General features: G+C 36.0%; 6 protein-coding genes across 9 annotated transcripts; 5 read left to right on the top strand and 1 right to left on the bottom strand.

Annotated features, from left to right (window-relative positions):
* Positions 1 to 565: 565 nt before the first annotated feature.
* On the top strand, positions 566 to 2,079 carry LOC145908557 (NAD(P)H oxidoreductase RTN4IP1, mitochondrial-like). Its single transcript, XM_082995855.1, has one exon. It carries the CDS (start codon positions 573 to 575, stop codon positions 1,911 to 1,913), a length of 1,341 nt encoding a protein of 446 aa, XP_082851981.1. The 5' UTR covers positions 566 to 572; the 3' UTR covers positions 1,914 to 2,079.
* Positions 2,080 to 2,208: 129 nt separating this feature from the next.
* On the top strand, positions 2,209 to 6,743 carry LOC145908671 (DNA polymerase subunit gamma-2-like). 3 transcript variants are annotated; one of them, XR_014403030.1, is made up of 9 exons: positions 2,209 to 2,561; positions 2,717 to 2,833; positions 3,136 to 3,238; positions 3,535 to 3,696; positions 3,758 to 3,864; positions 4,409 to 4,511; positions 4,726 to 4,905; positions 6,264 to 6,383; positions 6,450 to 6,743. XR_014403030.1 is itself a non-coding variant. In XM_082995991.1 (8 exons), the coding sequence occupies exons 1-8, from the start codon at positions 2,239 to 2,241 to the stop codon at positions 6,321 to 6,323; spliced, it is 1,155 nt and encodes a 384-aa protein (XP_082852117.1). In that variant the 5' UTR covers positions 2,209 to 2,238; the 3' UTR covers positions 6,324 to 6,743. The 3 variants fall into 3 exon arrangements, 2 of the variants coding, with proteins under 2 accessions (XP_082852117.1, XP_082852118.1); XM_082995991.1 differs by having other exon boundaries at positions 6,264 to 6,743; XM_082995992.1 differs by lacking the exons at positions 6,264 to 6,383; positions 6,450 to 6,743 and having other exon boundaries at positions 4,409 to 4,506; positions 4,726 to 4,884.
* A 1,803-nt stretch (positions 6,744 to 8,546) lies between these two features.
* On the top strand, positions 8,547 to 12,359 carry LOC145908549 (rhomboid-related protein 4-like). Of its 2 annotated transcripts, none has more exons than XM_082995847.1 (8): positions 8,547 to 8,824; positions 8,900 to 9,135; positions 9,402 to 9,523; positions 9,847 to 9,958; positions 10,194 to 10,269; positions 10,379 to 10,479; positions 11,044 to 11,133; positions 11,740 to 12,359. In XM_082995847.1, exons 1-8 carry the CDS (start codon positions 8,592 to 8,594, stop codon positions 11,865 to 11,867), a joined length of 1,098 nt encoding a protein of 365 aa, XP_082851973.1. In that variant the 5' UTR covers positions 8,547 to 8,591; the 3' UTR covers positions 11,868 to 12,359. The 2 variants fall into 2 exon arrangements, with proteins under 2 accessions (XP_082851973.1, XP_082851971.1); XM_082995845.1 differs by having other exon boundaries at positions 11,041 to 11,133.
* Positions 12,360 to 12,610: 251 nt separating this feature from the next.
* On the bottom strand, positions 12,611 to 14,860 carry LOC145908589 (SUZ RNA-binding domain-containing-like). Its single transcript, XM_082995893.1, has 5 exons — positions 14,704 to 14,860; positions 14,399 to 14,498; positions 14,156 to 14,234; positions 13,866 to 14,087; positions 12,611 to 13,672 (listed from the first exon to the last, which is right to left on the bottom strand). The coding sequence occupies exons 1-5, from the start codon at positions 14,752 to 14,754 to the stop codon at positions 13,546 to 13,548; spliced, it is 579 nt and encodes a 192-aa protein (XP_082852019.1). The 5' UTR covers positions 14,755 to 14,860; the 3' UTR covers positions 12,611 to 13,545.
* Positions 14,861 to 15,488: 628 nt separating this feature from the next.
* LOC145909019 (biogenesis of lysosome-related organelles complex 1 subunit 4-like) lies at positions 15,489 to 17,517 on the top strand. The gene is made up of 5 exons (XM_082996341.1): positions 15,489 to 15,620; positions 15,747 to 15,818; positions 16,197 to 16,298; positions 16,671 to 16,802; positions 17,132 to 17,517. Exons 1-5 carry the CDS (start codon positions 15,525 to 15,527, stop codon positions 17,261 to 17,263), a joined length of 534 nt encoding a protein of 177 aa, XP_082852467.1. The 5' UTR covers positions 15,489 to 15,524; the 3' UTR covers positions 17,264 to 17,517.
* Positions 17,518 to 17,590: 73 nt separating this feature from the next.
* LOC145908363 (DNA-directed RNA polymerase III subunit RPC3-like) lies at positions 17,591 to 22,594 on the top strand. Its single transcript, XM_082995626.1, has 11 exons — positions 17,591 to 17,781; positions 18,224 to 18,421; positions 18,793 to 18,917; positions 19,325 to 19,431; positions 19,491 to 19,561; positions 19,995 to 20,249; positions 20,808 to 20,962; positions 21,269 to 21,389; positions 21,812 to 21,943; positions 22,169 to 22,258; positions 22,371 to 22,594. Exons 1-11 carry the CDS (start codon positions 17,635 to 17,637, stop codon positions 22,566 to 22,568), a joined length of 1,599 nt encoding a protein of 532 aa, XP_082851752.1. The 5' UTR covers positions 17,591 to 17,634; the 3' UTR covers positions 22,569 to 22,594.
* The last annotated feature ends 502 nt before the right edge of the window (positions 22,595 to 23,096 follow it).

Below are 23,096 nucleotides of genomic sequence, written 5' to 3'. Positions count from 1 at the left end.
CATCACCTCCAGGCAATTTTAAAACGAAGCATTTGAATGTAACCTACAGTTTCCTCCAACTTTCTGATTTTGTCTAAGCAATCACACGCACCCGAAATAATTATGTAAAAATTAAAATTGTTAACTTTTTTTTATTTTTATTATTTTTATACAAGTTTAGTATCGATGCAGGGAAATTCCCTGCATGAAAGGAATAATACCAAATAATCCGTCGTGCTGTGAAACAAATAAGATACCATTTGATCAAATTTACCTCATATAAAGCGAGGGAAGTTTACGAAAGCTTGTTTTTACAAATCAAATTATTCAATTAGTATTTTTCATTAGTTCTCACATATCCGAAAATAGAAGTTTAGTGACATAAGACCGATATAGACCGATATCTGGAACATGAATAATTACGTGACTTTACGTCAACCGTGCGATTCCGCACAAGATCCTATAGTACAGCTTACTTTTTCCAAATAAAATGTTAGTAGAGATAGATATATTTACGTGCTGTTAGTTGGGCAAAATAAATAATAAATTTATCTGCCATTAAATTTGGCAACATTTTATTAGTGGTTTGGAAGATGAATTTAGCAAGAAACTTGTGTGTCCTTCGCATGCCTCCAATGGTTACTCGTAATCATCGACCTAAAGCCACAGATGCTGCCAAGGAAAAATTAGAGGACAAAAGTGACTTTCAGAAATGGGCAGAATTTCAAGACCGGGGATTCAAAATACCAGAGTACATGCGGTCATGGATCATTGAGCATTATGGCTCACCAGATAAAGTGCTAAAGAAAGACACATTGAATTTACCCCAGCACAAAATGATTACTGGTATTGAAGCCAGGCGCACATATTTGCTCCAAGCTGTGCGTCAGCCAAATGATATTTTGGTAAAAGTTCATGCAGCGAGTTTAAATCCCATTGACATTCGCATGTGCGAAGGATATGGAAAAATTCTTTTTAACTTCCAACGAAACTTTTTGTTTCATATGTTTTCCAAGTTTCCGACCGCTGACAAGTCCTTGAAAACAAACGAGTTTCCGCTTGTCATGGGAAGGGACTTTTCAGGGACTGTGATTGACGTTGGCACAGGAGTTTATGATCTGGAGCCAGGTGACGAAGTCTATGGAGCCCCAGCTCTTTACAATCAAGGCACTCTTTGTGATTATATTGCTGTTGACATGTCTTACGTAGTTCAGAAACCTGCAACATGCAGTCATATAGATGCTGCTTCAATTCCCTACGTAGCTCTGACTGTTATTTCAACATTGAAAGACGCTTTAGCAATAAGGAAAAAATGCAACAGAGCACTGATTCTTGGTGGAAGTGGTGGCATTGGAACATTTGCAATTCAGTATTTGCGTGCACATGGATTTTCTGTCACAACAACTTGTTCTTCAGCTGGACAAAAAGTTTGCAGCAGCCTCGGTGCAGAGTGCATTAATTACCACACTGAAAATGTGGATGAAGTGGTAAGGTTGCATGACAAATATGGCATAGTGTTTGATATCTTGGGAGCAACTTCTCCCCAGTGGGCAGGGCCGATTTTAATTTCTGGAGGAACTTACGCAACCTTACAAAATAGCTTAGTTGAACACACAAGTCGTTATGGTGCATTTGTGGGACTGGGGGCTTCGGGAGCCCAAATGCTTGCAGACATGACTAGCAACTCTAGGATCAAGATCAAGTGGGGATTTTATGCACCGAGTCGAGATGATTTGTTCGAAGTTGCAAAACTCATTGACTCTGGAATTATAAAACCCATTGTCGATGCCAAAAATATTTACCAATTTGACGATGTCAAAAAAGCATTTAAATCACTTGGTGAAGGTCATACCAAGGGTAAAATTGTTGTAAATGTTTCAGGTGAACCAGAAGTAACACAAAAACCCTCTGTTGAAAAGATCATACACTTATAACAGCTGCATGGTTTACTTGTGCCAAAGTTTTTCATTTATTTTTCATCAAACCTATAAGGTCAAGTTTAAAAATATTATACTGTATACATTTTAAAAACAAAAAAATTGATCATGTTTAAAGCAACCAAATTTGTTACAGTTAATTTTTTTTAAAATACATACATCCATTCAAACAAACTACTTTCGTTACCGTATGTATCCGTGGTGTTGGTTTTTCATTGAAGAAGTTGGTAATTGTAAACACATGAAGTTGCATTATTGTTATCATTTTTATTACTTTTGTTTTCAGATGGTTTTAAGGAAATAGTGTTTTTGTAAACAGGGAATGTGGACTTTGGGTTGCTCTTGCTCTTCTCAAGGAACCAAATATATTTCACATCTGGCACAAAGAACAATTCGTGGACAATTAAATTCCCAATACTTTGTTGTTGTTTCCATTCAGAAGAACCATGCTTCTGGTCAATCACAGGGGGTGCTCGATGACAACATGTCAGAATTTTTGCGCAAACACAAGTTTATAGCTAAACCTTTTGAGTTTGGAACCTTAAGTCTTAAGTTGATGAACAATGTAAAAGCAAAATGGTGGAAGGAATTTGTGGATAGCAAAAGAAATATTACTAAAGTTGAAAAGATAGATGCCGACAACAAGTAAGGGCAACTGATTTTGGATGTCATTTTGTGGTGTAATTGCATAATTTGTTTTTAGGTAAAAAATTTTGCATATATACATTGTCTTACAGGAGAATACGTCATTTTGGCCTACTAATTATTACCCGCATTTTTACATGTAAATGTTTGTATAGGCTTAATGATGACAACCCCATTTTACCAACTGTTATTATGGACCATTGGAAGGACTTATTGTCATCAAACAAAAATCAATCTATCTCTACCACAGCTGTGAACATTGTCAGCAACAAGTAATTAAATGAATGATTGTTTGTAAAATTGTTTACCCTACCACAGCGATACCCAAAGGTGGTTCTCTGTCTGTGAAACTCTGGCGTTGTATAGCAAATTATTAGTGGCTCCTTGGAGCTACTATGAAGTTTAAGGCAATTTTTGTGATTATGTTTGTGCTTCCTCTGGGCAAAATAATGGTAAACATGGGGAAGCAATAAAAATGAAAAAAAAATTATATCAACAAAAAAGTTTGAAAAAAGTTAAAAAAAGGGTTATGAAAAATATAGTTTGTTAAGTTATATGCCTATCTATGTTAAAGGGGCCAAAATGACTTCTTGATGTTTATTACACCTGTTAAGAAATTAGCAGCTGAATCCCACCATGATAACCATTTATATGAACAACTTCAATTTTTTAAAAAGGTAAGCAAGTATGGATATAACATACAAATAGCATTAGATCATTTTTTAGTCCCAAAATCCCTAATTTAATAAGCAATGAAGCCAAAAATATGTTTGGGCTGTGGCCTTGACCTATTGGGTCCCAACAATGCAGTTTGGGTTTGGAACAGAACTGTGACCCATCTCTTTAAACACAAGATTGTAAAAATAGTAATGATGTTAAAAACATACCTACCAAGATTTTTCCATCAACCTAGGCTGTATGCCTTTAACCTTGCAAGATGTTAGATATGGAAACAGACCCTGTTTTTTTATAGTATCTTTGCAAGCCTGCAGAACTAAAGGCAGAAAGTAGCAACGGAATTAATGGAAAGAACAGCATAACCACTACAGTGTCTTACCACCACCATGAATCTAAAGTTAAAGTTTTTGAATGTTCAATTTTGAATGTGGAGCAATTGCAAAGTTTGGATGGATGGGTAAATTTAAGGTTCTCGTGATGTAAAAAAACACAATTACAGAACAATATTCGTTATTCAGAGTGACCTTTCAGGCGCTATTGAAGAAACAAATGTGTTGTGTTTGATCAATGTTAATGTAACAACACTCGTACAATCAGTTCTTGTGGATGCATACCATAATATCAGGTAAGCTCATCAAATAGCCCGAAATTTGTAATTTTTTAGCACTTTGCCATTGAACTTGTTGGTTAAATGGACCAGAGGGAAGTTCGGTCTGTGATCTATTTTTGTGTGAAAAAAGTAAGTCACTACCTCGTAAGGTGGCCGAGTAACCCGCGTTCAAACTTTTGTCAACTGGGGATTTTTTTTGTCAACTAACATCCCTCTGGTTTAAATGGCATAAAGAAGTGTGTTAAATATGTTGTGTCATACAAATACCAGACAAACCACTGTTTCACGTTTGGTAGTTTCAAACTTATTGTGCTGACTTATTTAACTGCCTGTTGCATTATTTTCAAGGCCTTAGTTTTACACATTACTCGGTTATCATAAAAATTCCTGTAACTCAGCTGCTGCTCTGCAAAATGTCCAATGTGTTGATTTGCACTGTACACCAACACTTTAAAATATTTTTTTTTATTTTGACCATGATATTATGCCTAACATATATATGCCAAATTAAAAGGTGCAGAATTTCCACAAAAAAATAATCTTAATTGGTTGATTTAAGCTTTCCAAACTACCATGCAACACTCCTTCGCTTGCATCCCCACATTGCTCCAGTTAAAGTTGCCGTCATGGTGGAGGATATAAATGAGAATAAACTATGTGAGGTAGATTCTTGCAAGAATTATAGTGTTACTTATCTTTTGCTCCAACAGAATAATTTGTTCACCTCTGTCATTTCCTAAATTTTTTAGAAATTGTTGATTAATGAAGTAATTTGGTTTTGAAAATAATTAAGATTGTGCAGTTCTAGCTTATATTTGTTGTTGTCATGTAATTTAACAAAATCAATTTTTAATGAAAACACAATGTTTTTTCCAGCTTGCAGACTATTTGGTTGCTAAAATTCGAAAAATGAATGTCGGTTGTTGGAACACCAATGAGATGAACTTGACATTGGTAGATCTTGACCACTCTGGTGTCATGTACTGTGTTATTATTGGTTCTGGCACCCTTGAAAAGGGGGTGGTCTTTCTAAGAAACAGAGATACCAGTATAAAGGTTGGCCTGCAAAGTTATTTAACGTTGTTTTTTATTGCTAAAAGAACAAGAACATAATATATGCGCAAAAGAACCATAATAGTCAAAGCATATAATATGATTTGGGTGAAAGCCAAGCCGATAGCGCTATTGGATTCCATACAGTTGTTTGGTCATAGTGCGCTCCACGTGGTTCGTCTATGTTGATTGGTACCTGGTACCCAACATGTAGGGATGGGCAATTCAGAATAGCGAATCCGGAGGATTCGAATCTTAAACTATCCGAATCCAAATTGTCTTCAAACCGAATAATTGGTTGCGTTATTTACCTTCTATGTACGGTAACTTTCCGTATTTGCGCATGCGTCGGTGTTAAAAAATTAATGCAAGCCGCACGTAAATGTTAAAGGCAAACTTTGGTGCCCTACGATAATTGTCAACAAATCTGTCGTTTAAAATTGTCAGGTAAACTGATAGCTGTGTTTGATAAAAAACGTATTGGTACGGCAGAGCGAGTTAAAGGTGAATTTCATTAAAACTCAGAACCGCAGACAATATATCTGCGTGACATTAAATAATGTAAGTTACCCTCTATTGTAAGCATCACAAACGGTAAGTCGCGGCTTACTATCGAGTAAATACGGTGCTTATCTTTTTTCGTCAAACTTCTGCTGCGGTTGTGATGTGCAAGCCACAAAATTACGTTGTCGCTTGGCAGGCAAGCACATAGAAAGCCTAGATACATTACAGTGCAATATATGTTTTCTTTGATTGTGCTTTGTTCTTGGAGTCATGTAAAAAAATCTTTTAGGTTTATTGTGCTTAAGTGTACAAGCTAAAACAAAAACAGAATAGGATTCGGTATTCTGGATTCGATTTAACTATTCTAGAATGTTCTAGAATAGTGTGTTATTCTATATTGCCCATCCCCACCAACATATCGACGATTGACCGAAAGGTAAAACAAAGTGGAAATCTGTGTGCCTGCTAGTCTTACATCTAGCTTGTGCCATGGTCACCAGCTGCACTGATAAGAACTTACAGGTCGAAACAGTGTGTACACCTGTCTGCAGCTCCCAAGAACATGATATTCAGCAATTTTAACATTCAATATTGTTTTACTCCCATCTTACAGGTTTTGAATTGGTTTATTTTCATCAGGAACAAATAGGGCTATGGATTGTGATAGTAATTAATTATTGAATGTTTAAAAATAATAAAAAAAAATTTAATAAAGGAAACTTTTCTTTCATGGAACTTAATTAAACAAGATTAAGTGTTATTTTGGTCTTACTTAAATGAAACTTTGTATTTTTCGGTCCTTAGTTGATGTTATTCATAAAGGTATATTTTAAAAGTGCTCATCTTTTTATTTCAAGATGCCCTTACATTTTACACAAGTTTTGGAGAAACTACATCTTTACCTCAGCCCACGGTGACCAAAATACCACAGAATATGAACATCAAACAGACGTGCGTGTTTCACAGCAATACGTCAGGTGACTAAGGAAATCACAACATGTAAGATGTGGATAAAACACCTCCAACGGGTTTTTTGCTTTCAGCGTCATATCTGAGATGAAACTGATGGTGACTTCGCCAAAATTTTTTGCCATAATTTTTCCCTGAAATATCTGATTCAGGAATGTAATGTGTTAAAACTTAATATGGTAAAGAAACTATCAATATTATTTTGTACATCAAGATGTATTTTGCGTGAGTACTGCCTAATAGTGTGTGGAAACCATTGACACTTTTTAATATGCAATAGCTGTTTTTCTTAATGTTTGAAACTCACAGGTTCGTAAAACAAATTTAGTACACATTTTTATAACCCGTTTTGCGTTCTGCACCTTCTCAACGGCTTGCCAACTCAAGCACAAATAAATGATTAATATGAATTTATGCGAATTATTACGATTAACAATAGCAAATAGCTTTATATGGTAACATAAGGTAGGGGCTACAGAAAGATGCATATATGTTAAAAGATAAACCTCCCAAACAAAAGCAAATAACCCGTATACAAGTAGTGTAACAAAATTTTAAATTGTGAAAACAAAAGATAAACAAGAAAGCTAATTAGACCTCGAGAGGCTGGTAACACAATTAAAGCGTTGAACACTGTTTTGCGGGAATACTCTTACGGAGTATAACCAGTTTGCAGACAAATTGCGGGCGAACCCCTTGCTGGTCGTTTATCGCGCAGTTTATTGTTCAAATAGACAAGGTCGGTCCTAGAAAAGGCCATGCAGGGATGTGACCTTTGTTGGTCTGCTCGCCATTGTTTTAGGATGCGAACGTCCCGATGTGGTATAAGCTACACCGCTACGATTGGTATTGGTAGGCCTATATCCGACAAATTGACAATTAGTGCCATACAACCGTCATGATCGCAAATTTGTTACGAAATTTTAAGACTTTATGCAAGGATAATTACCAAAAAGGGAAATGGACGCCTGACGTTAAAGTCGCAAATGTGGACTATAGGCTATTTGTCTTGTTTATTCTTTTTTTCTAACAAATTCGAAAGCGATCCACTAAAGGTAAATGGTAGTTACAAGAAACTAAAGTAAATGGATTTGAAGTTTGTTGACTTTTGTGGCCAACTTTTGTATCTTTATTGGTACTGCAGAAATTTTAAACTTTAAAAACCTCTGTAGAGATATATGTGCTCCAGCTACTATAGGCTACTGCGTTTAGAAAATCACGGAGGTCTTTTTTTGGTCACTTGTTTAATGTACCATATTTTTTCGAGTGCAAAAGCCACGGCTCAAGAGGTTTATTCTTGGCGTTTATAAGAGGCTAAAGTACAAATAAATCAGCTTATTGTAGTCGAGAGCGGTTTACATATTTAATGTCATCATTTATGCGAAAAGAATATGTGTGGAACCGGTACAAAAATTATAACGCGGACCGGCGGGTGAGAGCTGGTATAATGTTCCAATTGTGTGATTTTTTTGCTGTTTGTGATGTTTTCGTATTTGCTATAAACTTACATTTTAAGCTGCCCTTGTATTTATCACAGAATCGGTCGTTTAAACTCGTCAAATGCATTGTTTTTTTGCTGGTGCAAAATGCGTACACAGTCATATTAATTTTTCTTTTTCATTTATATGTTCTATTATCTATAATTCAGTTCAGAGATTACAAAACCACCACGGACCACAGGACTGAAACACGAATTGCAAAGGCAGATCACTAACACAAGTTTTCATTCACCACTAACAAGCAGTATAAGCCCATTCCTATGATTTTGTAGCAGTTTTACTGCAAACAATACTTTTAATGAAAAGCGCGCTTGTGAAAGTTGTTTTGTGTTCTGTTGGTTCGGTATTTGTACTGTAAACTTTATGACTTGCAGTTTTTAAATGATGACGATACTTTAACATGTTTTCAGGCTACGTAAGCCGTAAGGTTTATTTACTTCCAGGAAGTTTCAATGTGGTGCAATGCAAGACTTTTTCCTGCTAAAACTGCCTTGCCTTTCAAGAAGTAAGATTATTTTGCCAACTAGTATTTTTTGCATGCTGCACAGTGCTCATGCTCGTAAATCGTCTTTGCAGTGTCAGAGGATAATTATTATTTTTTAAGTTTATAATATTACTAAATTGTTACACCATCTTGGCCTTACAGCACTTTCTTTATATTTTCATCAGTTGGTTGAACTTTTCTGATAACCTAAGAGTAATTAAGGAACTTAAAACATGTGGCCATCAAGAAGACAGCACAGAAGGCAGCCAAATATGGGTCTAATGCTGCTACTTCTACAACTCTGTCAAGTTGGTTTTGACAAAATTCCACCTGTGACATTGGGAACTATTGCTCTCAATGTTGGGGTCTACTTGGGAATAATTCATGAGTTTTTCCGAAAGAATGTTCCGCATGCAATGCAAGTGTGTGTTGGAGTTGCACAAGTCTGGCATCAAAAAGATTACTGGTAAGACTTATACAAGTGCAGTAAACACAAATTAATGCAACTAACAGTAACAATTTCAATACAACTTGCCCACAGGAGAGTAATCGAGGCCTCGTTTCATCATGCTGATGACTGGCATCTTTATTACAACATGGTGTCCTTTTTATGGAAAGGTCGTACCCTTGAGGCAAAAATTGGATCAAAGCAATTTTTCTACATGCTCGCTGTGTTTAGTGTTCTTGTCAACGTCGTCTTGCTGTATCTGAACTACGCTGCTGCCTTCTTTTTGGCCGACACTTCGTACCTCACCCAATGTGCAGTTGGGTTTTCAGGTACTTGTCTATTGTTGATATATGGTTTAATAATAGCATTTTTTTATAGTACATCCATTGATTTACAACAAAACAAATGTGGAAAGTTAAATATATTAAATATATAATGTCCATTTTGCTTTTTCGCTGCTATTTTTAGAAATATAATGTATATATCTGCTTGATTTGTTAAACAATTTTTTCAAATATTTGTCGTTATTCCATGCCAGTAATTTTAAACTTTCATAAAATCCATTAAACTGAAAAGTTGTTGTGTTATTTTTCAGGTGTTGTGTTTGCTGTCAAAGTGGTGACGACCCAAATGATGCCAAGAGGTACAACTTACCTGATGGGGTTTATTCCTGTTAATTCCAGACTGTCCTGTTGGTTTGAGTTGGTTCTTATTCAGGTAATTCAATCCTGCTGAAGAAAATCTTTGATAAAGTATCAGAATCATTAAACAGTATTTTGGGCAAAATAACCATAAAAAGAAGCGACTATTTTTTCCTATTTAACTACTGAATTTAATAAATGTATAAGTTAGACTTGATAATTGCATGCAGTATTGATTGAAAATCCCACTGCAGTGTTTATTAATCATTGTTCACATTTTTTCAAAGATAAATATTTGATTTTGATTGTCGTAAACCTCTGAGCTACTGTTTTTGTATTTTCAATAATTTGCATGTTTTGACATGCCACAAAATTAAATTTTTTTTGTACTTTTTTTAGGTTCTTGTACCAAATGCATCATTTACTGGCCATCTTGCTGGAATATTGGTTGGTCTTGCTTATGTTAAAGGTCCTTTGAAAGCAATTATGGACTGGCCGTTTAATGGCTCAGGTAATAAAATGTCATTTGGCGACATTAATATTTCTATTGTTTTTTTGTAATAAATGAACTCTATGTCAAACCTTACCTTGATCATCTGCCACTCTTTGTGAGTCATTTTGGATATTTTACAAGTAATGACAGATTCATAGATCACAACCAAGTAGAACAGACAAATTCCTGTTGTCTATGTCATTTTCTATTATATTTACATAGATAAATATTGTGTTACCTTATTTTTTTGTAGGAAGATCAAACATCTATCGGTCTGGTCCATCATACACTTATCATAGTGCTACAAGTGGCCGCTACGACACACCTCCGTGAGTACATGCATTTCTGAGCTTAACAGTGGGTTTTGGTAAAGTGCAACACAATAAACAGTTATTCATTTGTTTCCCTCTGACTTACCATGCAAATCATTTTCGACAGACCCTCTAACAGTAGAAACTATAATTCCTACACTGGTGGTCTGAATGAGGATCAACAAATGCAACAGGCAATGTCAGAAAGTCTGCAAACTCAACCTCAAGGTATGGACATAAGAATTTTTAGGTGCAAAAATACTAAATGTTTTTGGGTTTTGTGGTAGACATGTTTTTGTGACATAAAACCACACAAATAGTAAAGATAACACAGTAATATCACACTGCTATAATCAGCAAACTCAGGTATTTACATTCAAATTTAGAAGCCCTTCAATATCACAAAAACCATCTGTACTTTTTTGTACTACGGTGGGATTGCCATCATTACTATTTATGCCATTTCTTGCCGAAATGTTCATACCTTAAGGAAGTGTTTTGAGCTTCTGCATGATAAGGCAGGCTCACTGAACTCTGTATGTCCTTACCTTAAAGTTGTTAACAATGATATTATTGGGTAAAAGCCTAGTTTGCAAGTTCAAAACTCAAAGGGAGTGTGCTTTTATATCTTTGTCAGACTTGCATCCAGTTTCGGTTCTGATGCTACAATTACCTAATGGTCAATGTGTGATCATGCACTATTTCTGTCTAACCTACAAACACCTAATACTTTCAAATTATCTGTTTAAAAGTAGGAATGTTACCTATTACAGAGAGAATGTGTTATAGCAGGTAATCGTCTCTATCCTGACCTGACTGAAGAAACAAGTTTACCAGCTCCTTCAGCCCCTTCACAGCATGAAACAGAACCGCCTCCGTATGGTAAGTTATTTTAATTGCCAAGTTCATGTGTTTTTTTTAACATTCTTCCATGAAATATTAATGGTATAATACAGTTGTTATCACAAATCGCAACAAAACACCATAATGTTGCTTGGTGTATTTTGCACGCAAATTTGGGCGTATAAGCATTGGGCCACACGTGTCTGACTATTGGTGGTTGTATGCAAACGTAGTTGGAACGCATTCATTTCTTCAAATCAAATTAGGATACGTGCGCTGTGCATTCCAAGCAACACAGCCGCGTTTCGACTAAGATTTGCTGTCACCTTGTTGAAAAACCAACAAGTTAACATATTTTAAACCCAAAATTTTCACATGAAAACCCATGATCTAAAACTAGATGTTGAAAATTTTGGAACCGCGGAGTGACCACGTAAAGGCAATCTATTTAGTGAAGATTGATAAAATCAAATCACTTTTTGATTTTTGCACTCAAAGTTACTACGAATACCAACAATAAATGTGAAACCATTAAATAACGTGGATACCAACAAAACCACAACGGTTGTCAAGTCGGGCGCCCATTCCCACCAAACAAACAAGCTTTTACCACCGACAAAATTTTCTAATACGCCACATTTCAAGGTTGGAATATTCCAACGGAACACGACAACACAGATGAAGTTTCACAACCGCAAGCAAATTTGAATCATGACGATTTACGAAGAAGAAGATTGGCACATTATGATCAAAGATCACGCGGTAGCCGTTAGGTTGTTTTGCAAAGTTTCGCTTTTACTTGAATTTGTTTTAATTAGTGTAACTTGTTCTTTTATATTACCTGGCTGAGGACGTGTTTTATTCACTGTATAAACGTTTATTACACGTGTTTTTCTGGTCTAAAAAGCCTTCACTCCTCTAGGGGTCGACAATGGTCGCGTGCCAGTTTACAAATTATGTTAAATCGTTGTTGACCCTTTTTCGTCTACACTACTGCGTCGCGAACGCCCCATTGTATTAATTTTCATTTTGATGGAAAATTTATACAATTTCCGGCCATTTGGGCGCTTTTTGTCCTTTCTCTCCGACGCAATAGAATTCTGTATGGCGAAGTTTTGAAGTACGGTATTGACTCGTAAATCACCTAGCACATGGCGCACCTGCATTACTTAAATCCTTTCATTAGTTATATACGTCCTATATTTCTTCCTTATCTGTTTGCACACAAGTCTGGCGTTTTTCAATAAAAAAAAAATAGCGTGTAATTTTATTTTTTGGACAATTTGTTGCTGACACCAACAGGCATTCCACGAGAAACGATTTGTCAGAACAATCCCCTTAACATGTTGTTCAGTATGTATGTCGAAGACGTCTACCTGCCAGATTAGTGTCAGACGGACAGATCGTGGATAACGTCTTTGCTGCTAACCTTTCAAGACCAAACGATTTAATTCAGTCATGTTCCACACTATTCAACCCTACAGCTCGATGCCCAAGAAACTTTACATTAAGAGCATTATTGTAATTCCATAAAAATCAAAAGTTAGGGCCGTAGATGCAAAGGTCTGCAATAGCACAAATGATTGCGGTTTGAAAAAACAGATATGTTTCTTTCAATACAAGGGAAAAGCTTTAACCTAAGTATTGTTGTAATGACATAGAGCGCAAAGCAATCAAAAATAAAAAAAAATCCAATGTCACAGCTTTGATTTTGTTCAGCTGCAAGTATCATTATTACCCCACAAAGCAGAAAGAAACAAATAAAATTATTTCAGTACATGTGTTCAATGCCTCTGATCACAAATGTTGCTGTTTTATGCCAGCAAGCAACAAGTATATGAAAAAAGATTAGTGCACGGACACATAAACATAATAGAATTCACACAAACTCTAAATCAGGCTTGCACTGACACTACCAAACAGTAATGGGTTTTAAAATCCAAATTAAAGCATGGAATAACAGCATAAAAAGAAAACATGTAATTTTTGTTACATCTGAGCCTGTCACAATTCAAAGGCAATTTTTCCTAAAAATTCCAAAGGATGACAAATTTTCACCTTCTCAATGCATCTCCACTGTACAACCAATATTTTTACCTATAAAACAAGTTTAAGAACACATTGCAGTAAATGATAGCTCCTCTTTCAACATGAATTAGATTGAATCTGTTGCCTTGTTTACAGTTTTTCTCCACCCACTCTCGTTGACTTCTTGGCATGCGAACGCCCCATGTTTCAACATCTGGGCCAAAAATTAATAATTAAAATGCTCCTCTATGCTTTTATGACGGAGATAAAAGCGAATAACTGGATGCTTTGCCATCAAATGGTGTTGTGCCATGATTCAGCGTTTAGCCTGTCATGCATGAACAGTCTCAGCTCTCATTGGAGCAGAGCAACTGCCGCGTGGTGATGAGATATCCGGGAATGCTCCTGGTGGATGTTTCTATGTCATCTATTTGTTTTAAATCCACGTCCATTGTTACTGGGACCTTTGGGTTGCCGTTTTGTCTCACTGGTATATCCATTCTGGTGGTTTGCCTTCGATTGTTTCGAATATCGCTTCAGATTCTCTGGTCTGTGGGATCATGACATTCATGAGGACAAAATACAATGAATTTTGAATTACAAACAAGTTCGAACAAGATAAAATGATGATAGAAATAGAAACTATACTGGATCAATACCAGGCTTCTTTTCCCTTTAATATATATATAATATTTGTACTTTGTGGTGACTTAGTTTACCAAGTTTCCTTAAAGGATACCAACCTAGAATCTGAAGAATGGTTACTGTGTTTGCCATTACTGTCGCGAACCGCATTTTCACCCATAATTCTCTGTCGAGCTTCTGCATAAGCGGCTTCACGCTGGGCAAATGTTTTGACAGGATTCTGTGCCATTTGTTTCCTTTTCTCTTCCTCCTCAAGCTGGCGCTCCGTTAAGGACTTTTCAGGTCGCTTTAGGATTTTTAGTTGCGGCACATAAGCAGTTCTGACGACATATGTATTTTGTTTAAACACATAACAACAAAACAGCTTTCAGCAGGTTATAACTCTTACCTGTTCTGATCCTCCTCGTGTACTACTACAGGCCTTTGTAAAATTCGTATTCCCCCAGAATTTGCATTGCTGTTTTGCTCTATAAATTACGAAATGATAAGTTGCTTGAACAATTTTTCTAAGTAATGTAAATACCTATGCTAAAAAATGGGCTTGTGTACAGGTTCAACTTGCCATACAGTGTTTAACTATTTTCAATTAGTGACATTGTGTTTTTAAGCAAAATGATTTTATCATTTAAACCTGTGTTGTTTTGTTGCTTTGATGCTTTCGGTTTTTCTTTATTTTTTGAGCGGGATTTACTTTGTATGTTTAATTCCTCATCAACATGTTTGTCCAAGTCCTTAGAAACAAACACCAACGTAAGTTGAATTAGGCTAAGTCAACAAGAAGCAAATTTACTAGCATTTACAATTGTAGTAATATCTAGTCATAAACAATATACAACTAACCTTTTATGTAAATTACTTAGGATAATGAAGAAAATAAAGTACTGATGCCAACAACCTATAACAGTCATGATACACAGAGAATGATGTAAAACTTACTCCACAGTCAGCAAAGTCTTCCCAACTGTCCCATATTCCTTCATCGGCCATGTTTGTTGGTATTTTACAATTTCAAATGTACGTTACAACACTACTATACAGTACAATCAGCAAATAAGTGTACAAAAAGAAGCATTTGTAAACCAAAGTACGGGCGCTGGCGCACAGTCACTGAAGCTGAAATTTCTTTCATTAATTCTCCCACCAGGAAATAAAATAACGCACACCACATAGCTACTTCCAATTTTTTTTGCATGGATATTTGGCAATGGCAAGTTCAAAAAAATCAAACCACAAATATTTCCATGCATCTAGGTAAACGCATCTGTGTTTGCGTATAGTAGAAAAGTGATGGGGATAATAAATTTAAAACACACCGTACGACTAGTTTGCGTAATCGTCAAGTTACCGAATTTACTTATATTTACTTTTAACCAATCCCACTACTCCCCCAGAAGTCGATTCGAATGAATGATGGGAAATATCTTAACAAACACCGTTTTGAATGTGAAAAATATTGCAAACCATGACAATCGACAAGTAGTAACATTTTATCAGATTTATAATTCATTTTATTACTTTTCCCAAATACTTTGTACTCCAAGGGACTGAAATAAAAATGAACTTCTCGTTTTAATTTATCTTGTGGGTTTCGGCCTTTAATTCTCCAACTTTTTGTTTGCATGATTTTTTTGTATATTTTAAACAGTTTCTATGTGAAAATTGATGAAACGGGTATTCACCTACTGGGGGTTTGTCCCTGTTTTTTCGCCGATTTAAGCAGCTGTGTTGCAAAGAATATATCTTGTCCAATCCACGATATGACGTCCTCCACTGCTAAAACCACAACACCAGATATTGCCCGACAAACATCTCAAGAATATGCCAAACTATTGAGTAATTCATCTGAATTTCAAGTACGGTTATTTGTTGATGTTTTATTGTTTGTATAACCAACATACCAAAAGTTCTGAAAAATAGCAGTTTGTTCAGATCGTATGCTATTGTGAGCTGTTGTCCCTCATAAATATTGTTTTGTGTAGTTGGAGACAGTTGATGAAACTATTGAGTCTGTGCTGACACGACTAGATGAGCTGTATGGAATGCTGGACATGGTGAGGGACCACAAAAAATATTTCTTATGTTTTCAATCTGTGTAGAGATTGTGTTTTACAAGCAATTGTATTAAGTTAATTATGGCAATTTTTATTATAATGATGTTGTAAGGATTTTTTGTCAGCGTTCGTTAATTGTGCAGACGATCGCAACGTTTTTCGTATGTTGATGCATTAGCCAATTGTTAATGTGCGAATATTCAATAAATTTTTGCTAAAGTGCAACATTTTTTCTAATCTGGGTCAAGTGACTAGTAGTTCGTTAACATATGCTCTAAATATATGTTGAAAGATATGTTGGAAGATTTATTTAATTTTTGTCGTATATAATTTTGTTAGCTTTAGGTAGAAATACCCATGCTTGTTTTATTCTATCAGATAAGAAGTGAGAATGTATCAGCAACAGAAGAATTACTTCCACAAGTGCAAGTGAAAATCCATTGCCTTAACCCGCTGTTTAAACAGATAGACCAACTGGAGGTTTGTTTAATTTTGATACATAACGTATATGTTTGATTAAATACTATGAAAAAATGTCCAATTTTATTTATTTGAAACAAAAACATATTTGGAAAGTATTTACAAAACTAGGTTTGAAATTGGTCAACACAATCTAATTGTATGTGTTTGGTAATATTGTGTCTGATGGAGGACTGTACACAACGCACAGTGTGGCCAAATATACAAACACCAAACTGATTAGACCATTGGGCCACATTCACATTTCTCTTGAACACTTGGTTGGTGAATGCAATCAGTATCTCAAAAAAAGTAATGATAATTGCTACCTGGCAAAGAAACAGTTGTTTTGTTTATCCTTTTAATGTTGATTGTGAAACCAATGTTTTTCAGGGATTTGTTGACATTGTTAAAAAGAATGTTGCTGAACTTGAAGCAGAAGTTAAGATCAAAGAGTATGAATACAGCACCCTGAACTCACTGAAAAAAGCAATTTCTGGCTTTTCACTGTTTGGTCGTAAGAAGGTGCAGTGTTTTTTAATGTCCTTGAAATCCTTTTTTGTTTTATATGTATTGAAGACATTTGAAGCAAAGAAAGTGTGGCACATGTATTGCTGTAAACACTCAATTTAAAGTTTTTCGTCATGTAATGCATTTGTGCAAACACAAGCACTCATAATTTGTAAAGCTCAAAGCAACAAACTGAGTAAGTCCCCATTTCAAATAGCATTATGCATACAACATGCAAAACAAATGGATTTATCAAACATATCTGTTTAAATATCCTCCAGGTCTATATAAAACAACCTGAAAATTTGGTCATCTTAAGTTACTTTGTTTCTTGTATGCTTCAGATCCTGCCAACAGGTTTATCCACACAAAAACAAGCCCCTCCATACAAGGCACCTGCAGTGTTTTCTGCAGCCAACTATTTAGCTGCTTCTGAAGAAAATGTGGAAGAAGAATCTTCTGATGCCACAACTTAACTTTTGTTTTAGTTTTAGATTGTGCTGTGTTGTAATTCTTTTCTATTTTAGATTTATGCATTTTTGTCAATATGTTTTTATGTGTTGTGCCACATCTTTGTACTATGTATTTTTCCCACTATGGCCAAATTCCAAACCATTAAATTTTGCCTTGCTTTTGTTTTGATTTCAAAAACAAACTGTGCAACTTCTGACATTTCTAGTTGTTTGCGATTTTACAAAAATATATAAACTAAAAATAGCATTTTGATTGGTTCGCCTTCATAAAAAAATGTTTTGTTAATTATGTTTCTGTAACATTTTATTGCATAACTGTATTTCAGGAACTAGAGAGTAGTTTGAATGTTTCAAAACTAACTGTTGCACTAAAAATGTGCTCCGTGGAAACAAATTTGTGCGTCAATTTAATTGAAGACTACTTCGGTGCAATTGTTTCCAGAGTGGTAAAATTTCTATCCCAGGGAGGGTGGCAAACATTGAGAATAATCACCTCTGGAACTAGGTTGAAACTGGATCAGGTGACCAAGGGTTTTCTTTAATTTAACTTTTTTTCCAAAACAATGATTAAGGTTACTGCCAGTCTTTTTTACCTTTTTTTTCTTTAAAGGCTGTAAAAATGGTTGCTTTGCTAAAAAAAATGCAAGGTAGATGTTTTTTTATGTATTTCCATCAAAATCTTCTTTATAACTGGAAAATAATTGAAGTTTTGTGTTTTCATAAAACAATTTATGTTTTCAATATTGTAAAAAGTGGATGTGCAATTTAAAACTATGGTTTGCCACAGGCTAAAGTCTAATCCAAAACTCAAACTTTTGTTGACCGCACATATAGATGAGACCAGCTGCACTGATGACACCTTTTAGGTTGAAACAGTGGCCATCTGTCTGCAGCTTACACAACACATGTAGATGATATAACTCAATAAAAATTTTTAAAATATATTCTGTTTGTTCTTAACAGGTCCGTAAATCACTCTGTGTCTTGATTCAGCACAAGTTAGCAGAGTTTCAAATACACAGGGGTGTCACAGTTGAATATCGTTGCTGCATTGACCAAATTCTAAGGCTTAATTTCTACCCCAAAACCATTTACACAGCAAAGCTACTGTATGGAGATGCAGCCGAACTTATAGTTGAAGAAATGCTGCAACATGGAATTGTAAGAACATGTTTTAATTTTACTATGAAAAACTTCACTGCCAAAAGGTTCTTCTGGTAATACAAAAAATGTTTTAGGTTGTGAAAAGCTCATGATGTCATTTGTAATGCCACTACCAGTGGAACCTTTTTGCATTGGTAACGTACCTGCCGGTGTTAAGTGTTAACCAACTGCAAAAACAACTTTGTGTTTAGTATCAGTAATGCCTTGTTCAGACTTGCCATTGTTAGAGCATTCTTATTTTTGTGAATTATAGTTATTAACCAGCTATGAGTCAGAAGTCATGTTTCCGATTATGGTTTAACCACGATGGGTGCTGTTTTTTAGTTTTCTAGCTCATGTTCAACTAAATCTTAACTACATTTAAAAAGATACTGATGAGCAAAGTGATCAAAAATGTTACCCAACGATTGGAAAGCAATGAAAGTGACAATGCTGCCAGACAAAAAGTGAACACAGCTTTTAGCCAACTTGTCCAGTCCCACTTCATATATAGGTGAGTTATGTATTAATACATCGTACATATATACATATGCCATACATAAATGCTACGCATTATGGAGCCAGAATAACTGCATGAACTGCGCCACTGACATGCCATGAATATGAATGTGCACTTTCTGTCAAAATCATTTAATTTTTTCATGATATTGTAGCTAATTTAAGCTTAAATTTCAACACAGACTTATTCACATGTATTGTTTTATTGCAAACCACATAAAACAAATTAAAAAAATTGACCAATGTCAAGATATCTAAAATTACCCACAAAGAATAAATGATCTTAAGTTCAAAATATATTATAGGCCTCTCAATATTTCCATGATGTGTTGATAATATTTTGTTGCCTAATGCAGTTTGTTTGTGGGTTGTTTACAATAAATTGAGCTTCTTGTGTTACAGGGAGCCATTTGTTGTCGATGTAGACGATGAATCCAAAAAACAGATCATTCCTAATTTGCAGCCCAATATTAACACATTGTTCACTATTCCGGAAGTCTCTGACAGTGGTAAAGAAAACAAGTTTAATTCTGAACGATTGAATTAGAATTTTTTTTATGCTTACTAGGTCTGAAGCGAAAACAAGCAGATGGGGATTTACCTGAAGCTAAACGACAGAAGACTGACCAAAATCCATCTGTAAGTCATACTTTGTTTCAGGGGTGGGCAAAGTGTTCGACTCATGGCCCTAAAAGTATCAAAAATTTGTCAGGCGGGCCAATGGGCCATGTAAGCAATAAGGTAAAAAGAGGTGTTTAACCTTCAGTTTATAAACTAACCAACCTATTTACGAATAAATGATAAAAAAAATTACTCTAACTGAAAGATCCAACAAGCCAGATTTTGCATGAGGACTGCAATTTTTCCATGTCTGGTTCATTGCGGTTTTTGTAATAGGGATGCATTGTTTGTTAAACAGTACAGTTAAATGTTGTGTTTGTGTGACATTGGGTAACTCGTTGTGACCCATACAGTTCGTCTTGGACCCTTTCCACACTCAGACAACTATTTGTTCATTGTTTTGTGTATGTATATGTGTGATAGCAGTATTAAAGCATATTTTCAATCTAAGGCATCATCAACTGCAACAGCCGAGGACGAGGGAATATACTGGGCGGTTAATTTCGACCGCTTCGAGCATTTTTTTCGCGACCAAAGCATAGTTACCGCCATCGGTACAAAATTCGGTGCCAACTGTGGTGAAGCAATTCGAGCGATGTTGCGCATTGGGGAAATCACCACCGCTGCTCCTGCAACAAAGACCCAACCTACGTCACCATCAGAGATCGTCCGAAATCTACCGGGAAACTGCAAAATACCTGTTCAAGTGAGTTTGTATTCAACGCAGTGAACATAGCAGTTGCGAACTGTTAAAAGTAATTCCTAGGACTGACGTAGTAGATTGAATGATTGTGCTATAATCTAGGTAAGTCCTAGTAATCACGTTTTGCTTTTTGTGCTACGATTTCAAGACATATCAAAGTTACCACCATGCTCTCTCTATATAAACATTTTAAAACTGTAAGAAGTTGGTCCGGCGCTGGCTTGTCGTTGGTACGTAGCACAAAACTACTCGGTTTTGGACGTGAAAATTGTGTTTTTTTTATCCGTAAACGTATCTTTTTAGCAGCGTCGTCATTACTATAAATCGTGTGAACTGTGGACAATACAATGATGTCCTTTTGTAAACTACATTTTCCTGGATCCGTTTTGTTTACATCCAAACCTTTTTCCAGTGCTAATTTTTCCTGGGACATTTCACTTTGCTTTAACTCAGTTCAAAACCTAACTGCTAAAAATGTGTATTAGTTGTAGTTATGATACATTATTAAGTTATTAGGTTGTTACCTGCCGCGAATTATAAAACAATTTTTTGTATTCTCAGCACGTAGAACAACACCTGCGGTTAGTGATGCATGACGATCAACGCATGGTTGAACTCTATGACGATTCGGGAGCAGGCGGAAGTTACGTCATCAACTTGAAAAATTGTGCCAAAGCCTTGGCGACATCCCATGTTTTGTCTTACGTCCAAGAACGGTATAAATATGCGTACAAGGGGTCCAAGTTACAACGCCAAAATGTCTGAAATATAAAAAAAAAACTTTAGCGCTATACTGACTTGCAGGAAAAAGTGTATTTTGTTTTTAAGTATGTGAAAATCCAATAATAATTTGTTGTTTCGTTTATATATTAGGTAATAAATAGTGTAGTTCGCACCTGAGTTTCTAGAAAGAAACCGTGCTGTTTCTTAAGTCTCTCGCTGTGTGCCAAAGCAGAAAAATGATTGTAAACCAACTTGTTTGTGTTGTTTTGCTTAAATTTAATCGTGTTAAATTGTTGAAGGTTTGGAAGCAAATGTTGTCGCATCTTCCGCCTCCTTTTGATGAAAAAACATCTGGAGCAGAAACAGGTCGAGGAGTTTGTCATGATTCCTGGCAAGGAAGCAAAGGGCTACATGTACAGTGTAAGTAAAAACTTAGTAAAAAAAAAAAAAAGTAAAAATTGAAAGCTGTCAACGTAACAAATACCCTCCAAAATCTTGTGTTGATAAATTCTACATTCTTTAGCTGGTCAAACATACAACGAAACATTTGCCAACACTAGAATGGCAAATCCTTTTGAGATAACGCAGTAGTAATACCATGGTTTCGTATAGCAAGGCAGGATCGCCCTGCCGCGCAGGCCCTTTATGTTTGGCGATCTCTTGTATTCTGATCATAAGGTTCACAGGCTTCACAGAAATATCAAAATCCTAAATTTCCAAAAAATCAGGGAGACGCAAAAAGCACAGAATAAACTTAAAATGCTGCGCTTGCACATTCACGGACCCCACAGGGACCCATTGAAAAAAAACTGTGGGGTTCGCGAACAAAAGTCTATTTGCAGCTTTTGGCGGAAAACATGTTGGTTATGCAAGAAATTCCACGTACTCCCGATCACGCGCCTTCACGGACGTTTTACTTGTTCGCCGTTGACCTGTATCGAGTGTCCCGGATGTTGCTTACGCGCTCTTATAAGGTGAATTGCATTTACAACGTTTGTGATATTGCGTCTTTTGAATCTACAATGGACCACCGTATTTTGAGAAATTAAACTGGTCAGCGTAATGGCGAGAATGAAAAAATCTAGTCTATATAATTTACATCACATTGCTAAAGTCATGGAATTGTGTACAATTATTGACACTTGCCACATAGGGGTCATAATTTCACGCTCATGTATATGAGTACTACTGTATACTAGACGTTAAGCAACTTGATGAACCGCCAGAAACATTGTACGACTTCAAACAAGCGTCTGTTGGAAAAACAAGCACGGGTTAACGCAATAAAGGTGCGTCCGGCAGTTATTTGCTTATAATTCGGTAATCTAAGTTATACACTGGTGGCGCTATTGTCCCCTCTGCATATTTTTTTGCGGGATTTTGACGAACGATTCCCCGCAGGAGAGCCTTCAAGATGGCGATGCTGCGCAATTGGAGGAAATCGATGAAATGATAACAGCTAACGAGCGGAGTCAGTTGGCAAAATACGAACATTGTAGCAACAAGTTACACACTGCCCAGACGCAAGTTCTAGATACTGTTTTCGCGTTAAACGTATATTTAATAAGCTTGGCGAAAACTGCTTCTACTGCGAAGTGACGTAAATACAATGTTCTCGGCCTTGTCTACAACCTTCATGTTTTGCCGACATGCGCAACGCTTGCTGCGAGGAAGTGATTCTGCAGGTATTCGGTTTATACCAGCAATGCTTCGATGGCGCAGACGCACGAGTCCAAACTAGGGAGGACTGTCTGCTTCTCATTGTAACTCCACTGGATTCACTAGCAAACAGTTTAAATCCGATTCAATCGCATCTGGCTCTTGACATGTATACCCCAAGCCGACAAATAGCTTGTTGAGTTTCAGAAATAATAGTAGTGTTTTTTTTTCAACGATAAGATTAAATCGTATTGAATATGTGATAGACTGAACTGGAAATGTTACGTGCCTGCGGTTTGTGGTACATCACGTGGTTTCTGGATACTGTACTGCCAAATGTGTTGACTGCCGTACAGGAGGGATGTTTGTAGCAGTAATGCGATCAATGGAATATATATATATATGAACAATTGTGCAATTACAATTGAAAGCGATCAATGCCCGCTGCAATTCTCCCAACGAGGTTTG

This window comes from Ascidia mentula, chromosome 7, assembly GCF_947561715.1.
Source record: "Ascidia mentula chromosome 7, kaAscMent1.1, whole genome shotgun sequence".
Classification (NCBI taxonomy): domain Eukaryota; kingdom Metazoa; phylum Chordata; class Ascidiacea; order Phlebobranchia; family Ascidiidae; genus Ascidia; species Ascidia mentula.
Note: the sequence above shows the minus strand (reverse complement) of the source record. Positions and strands in the feature narration are given on the sequence as shown.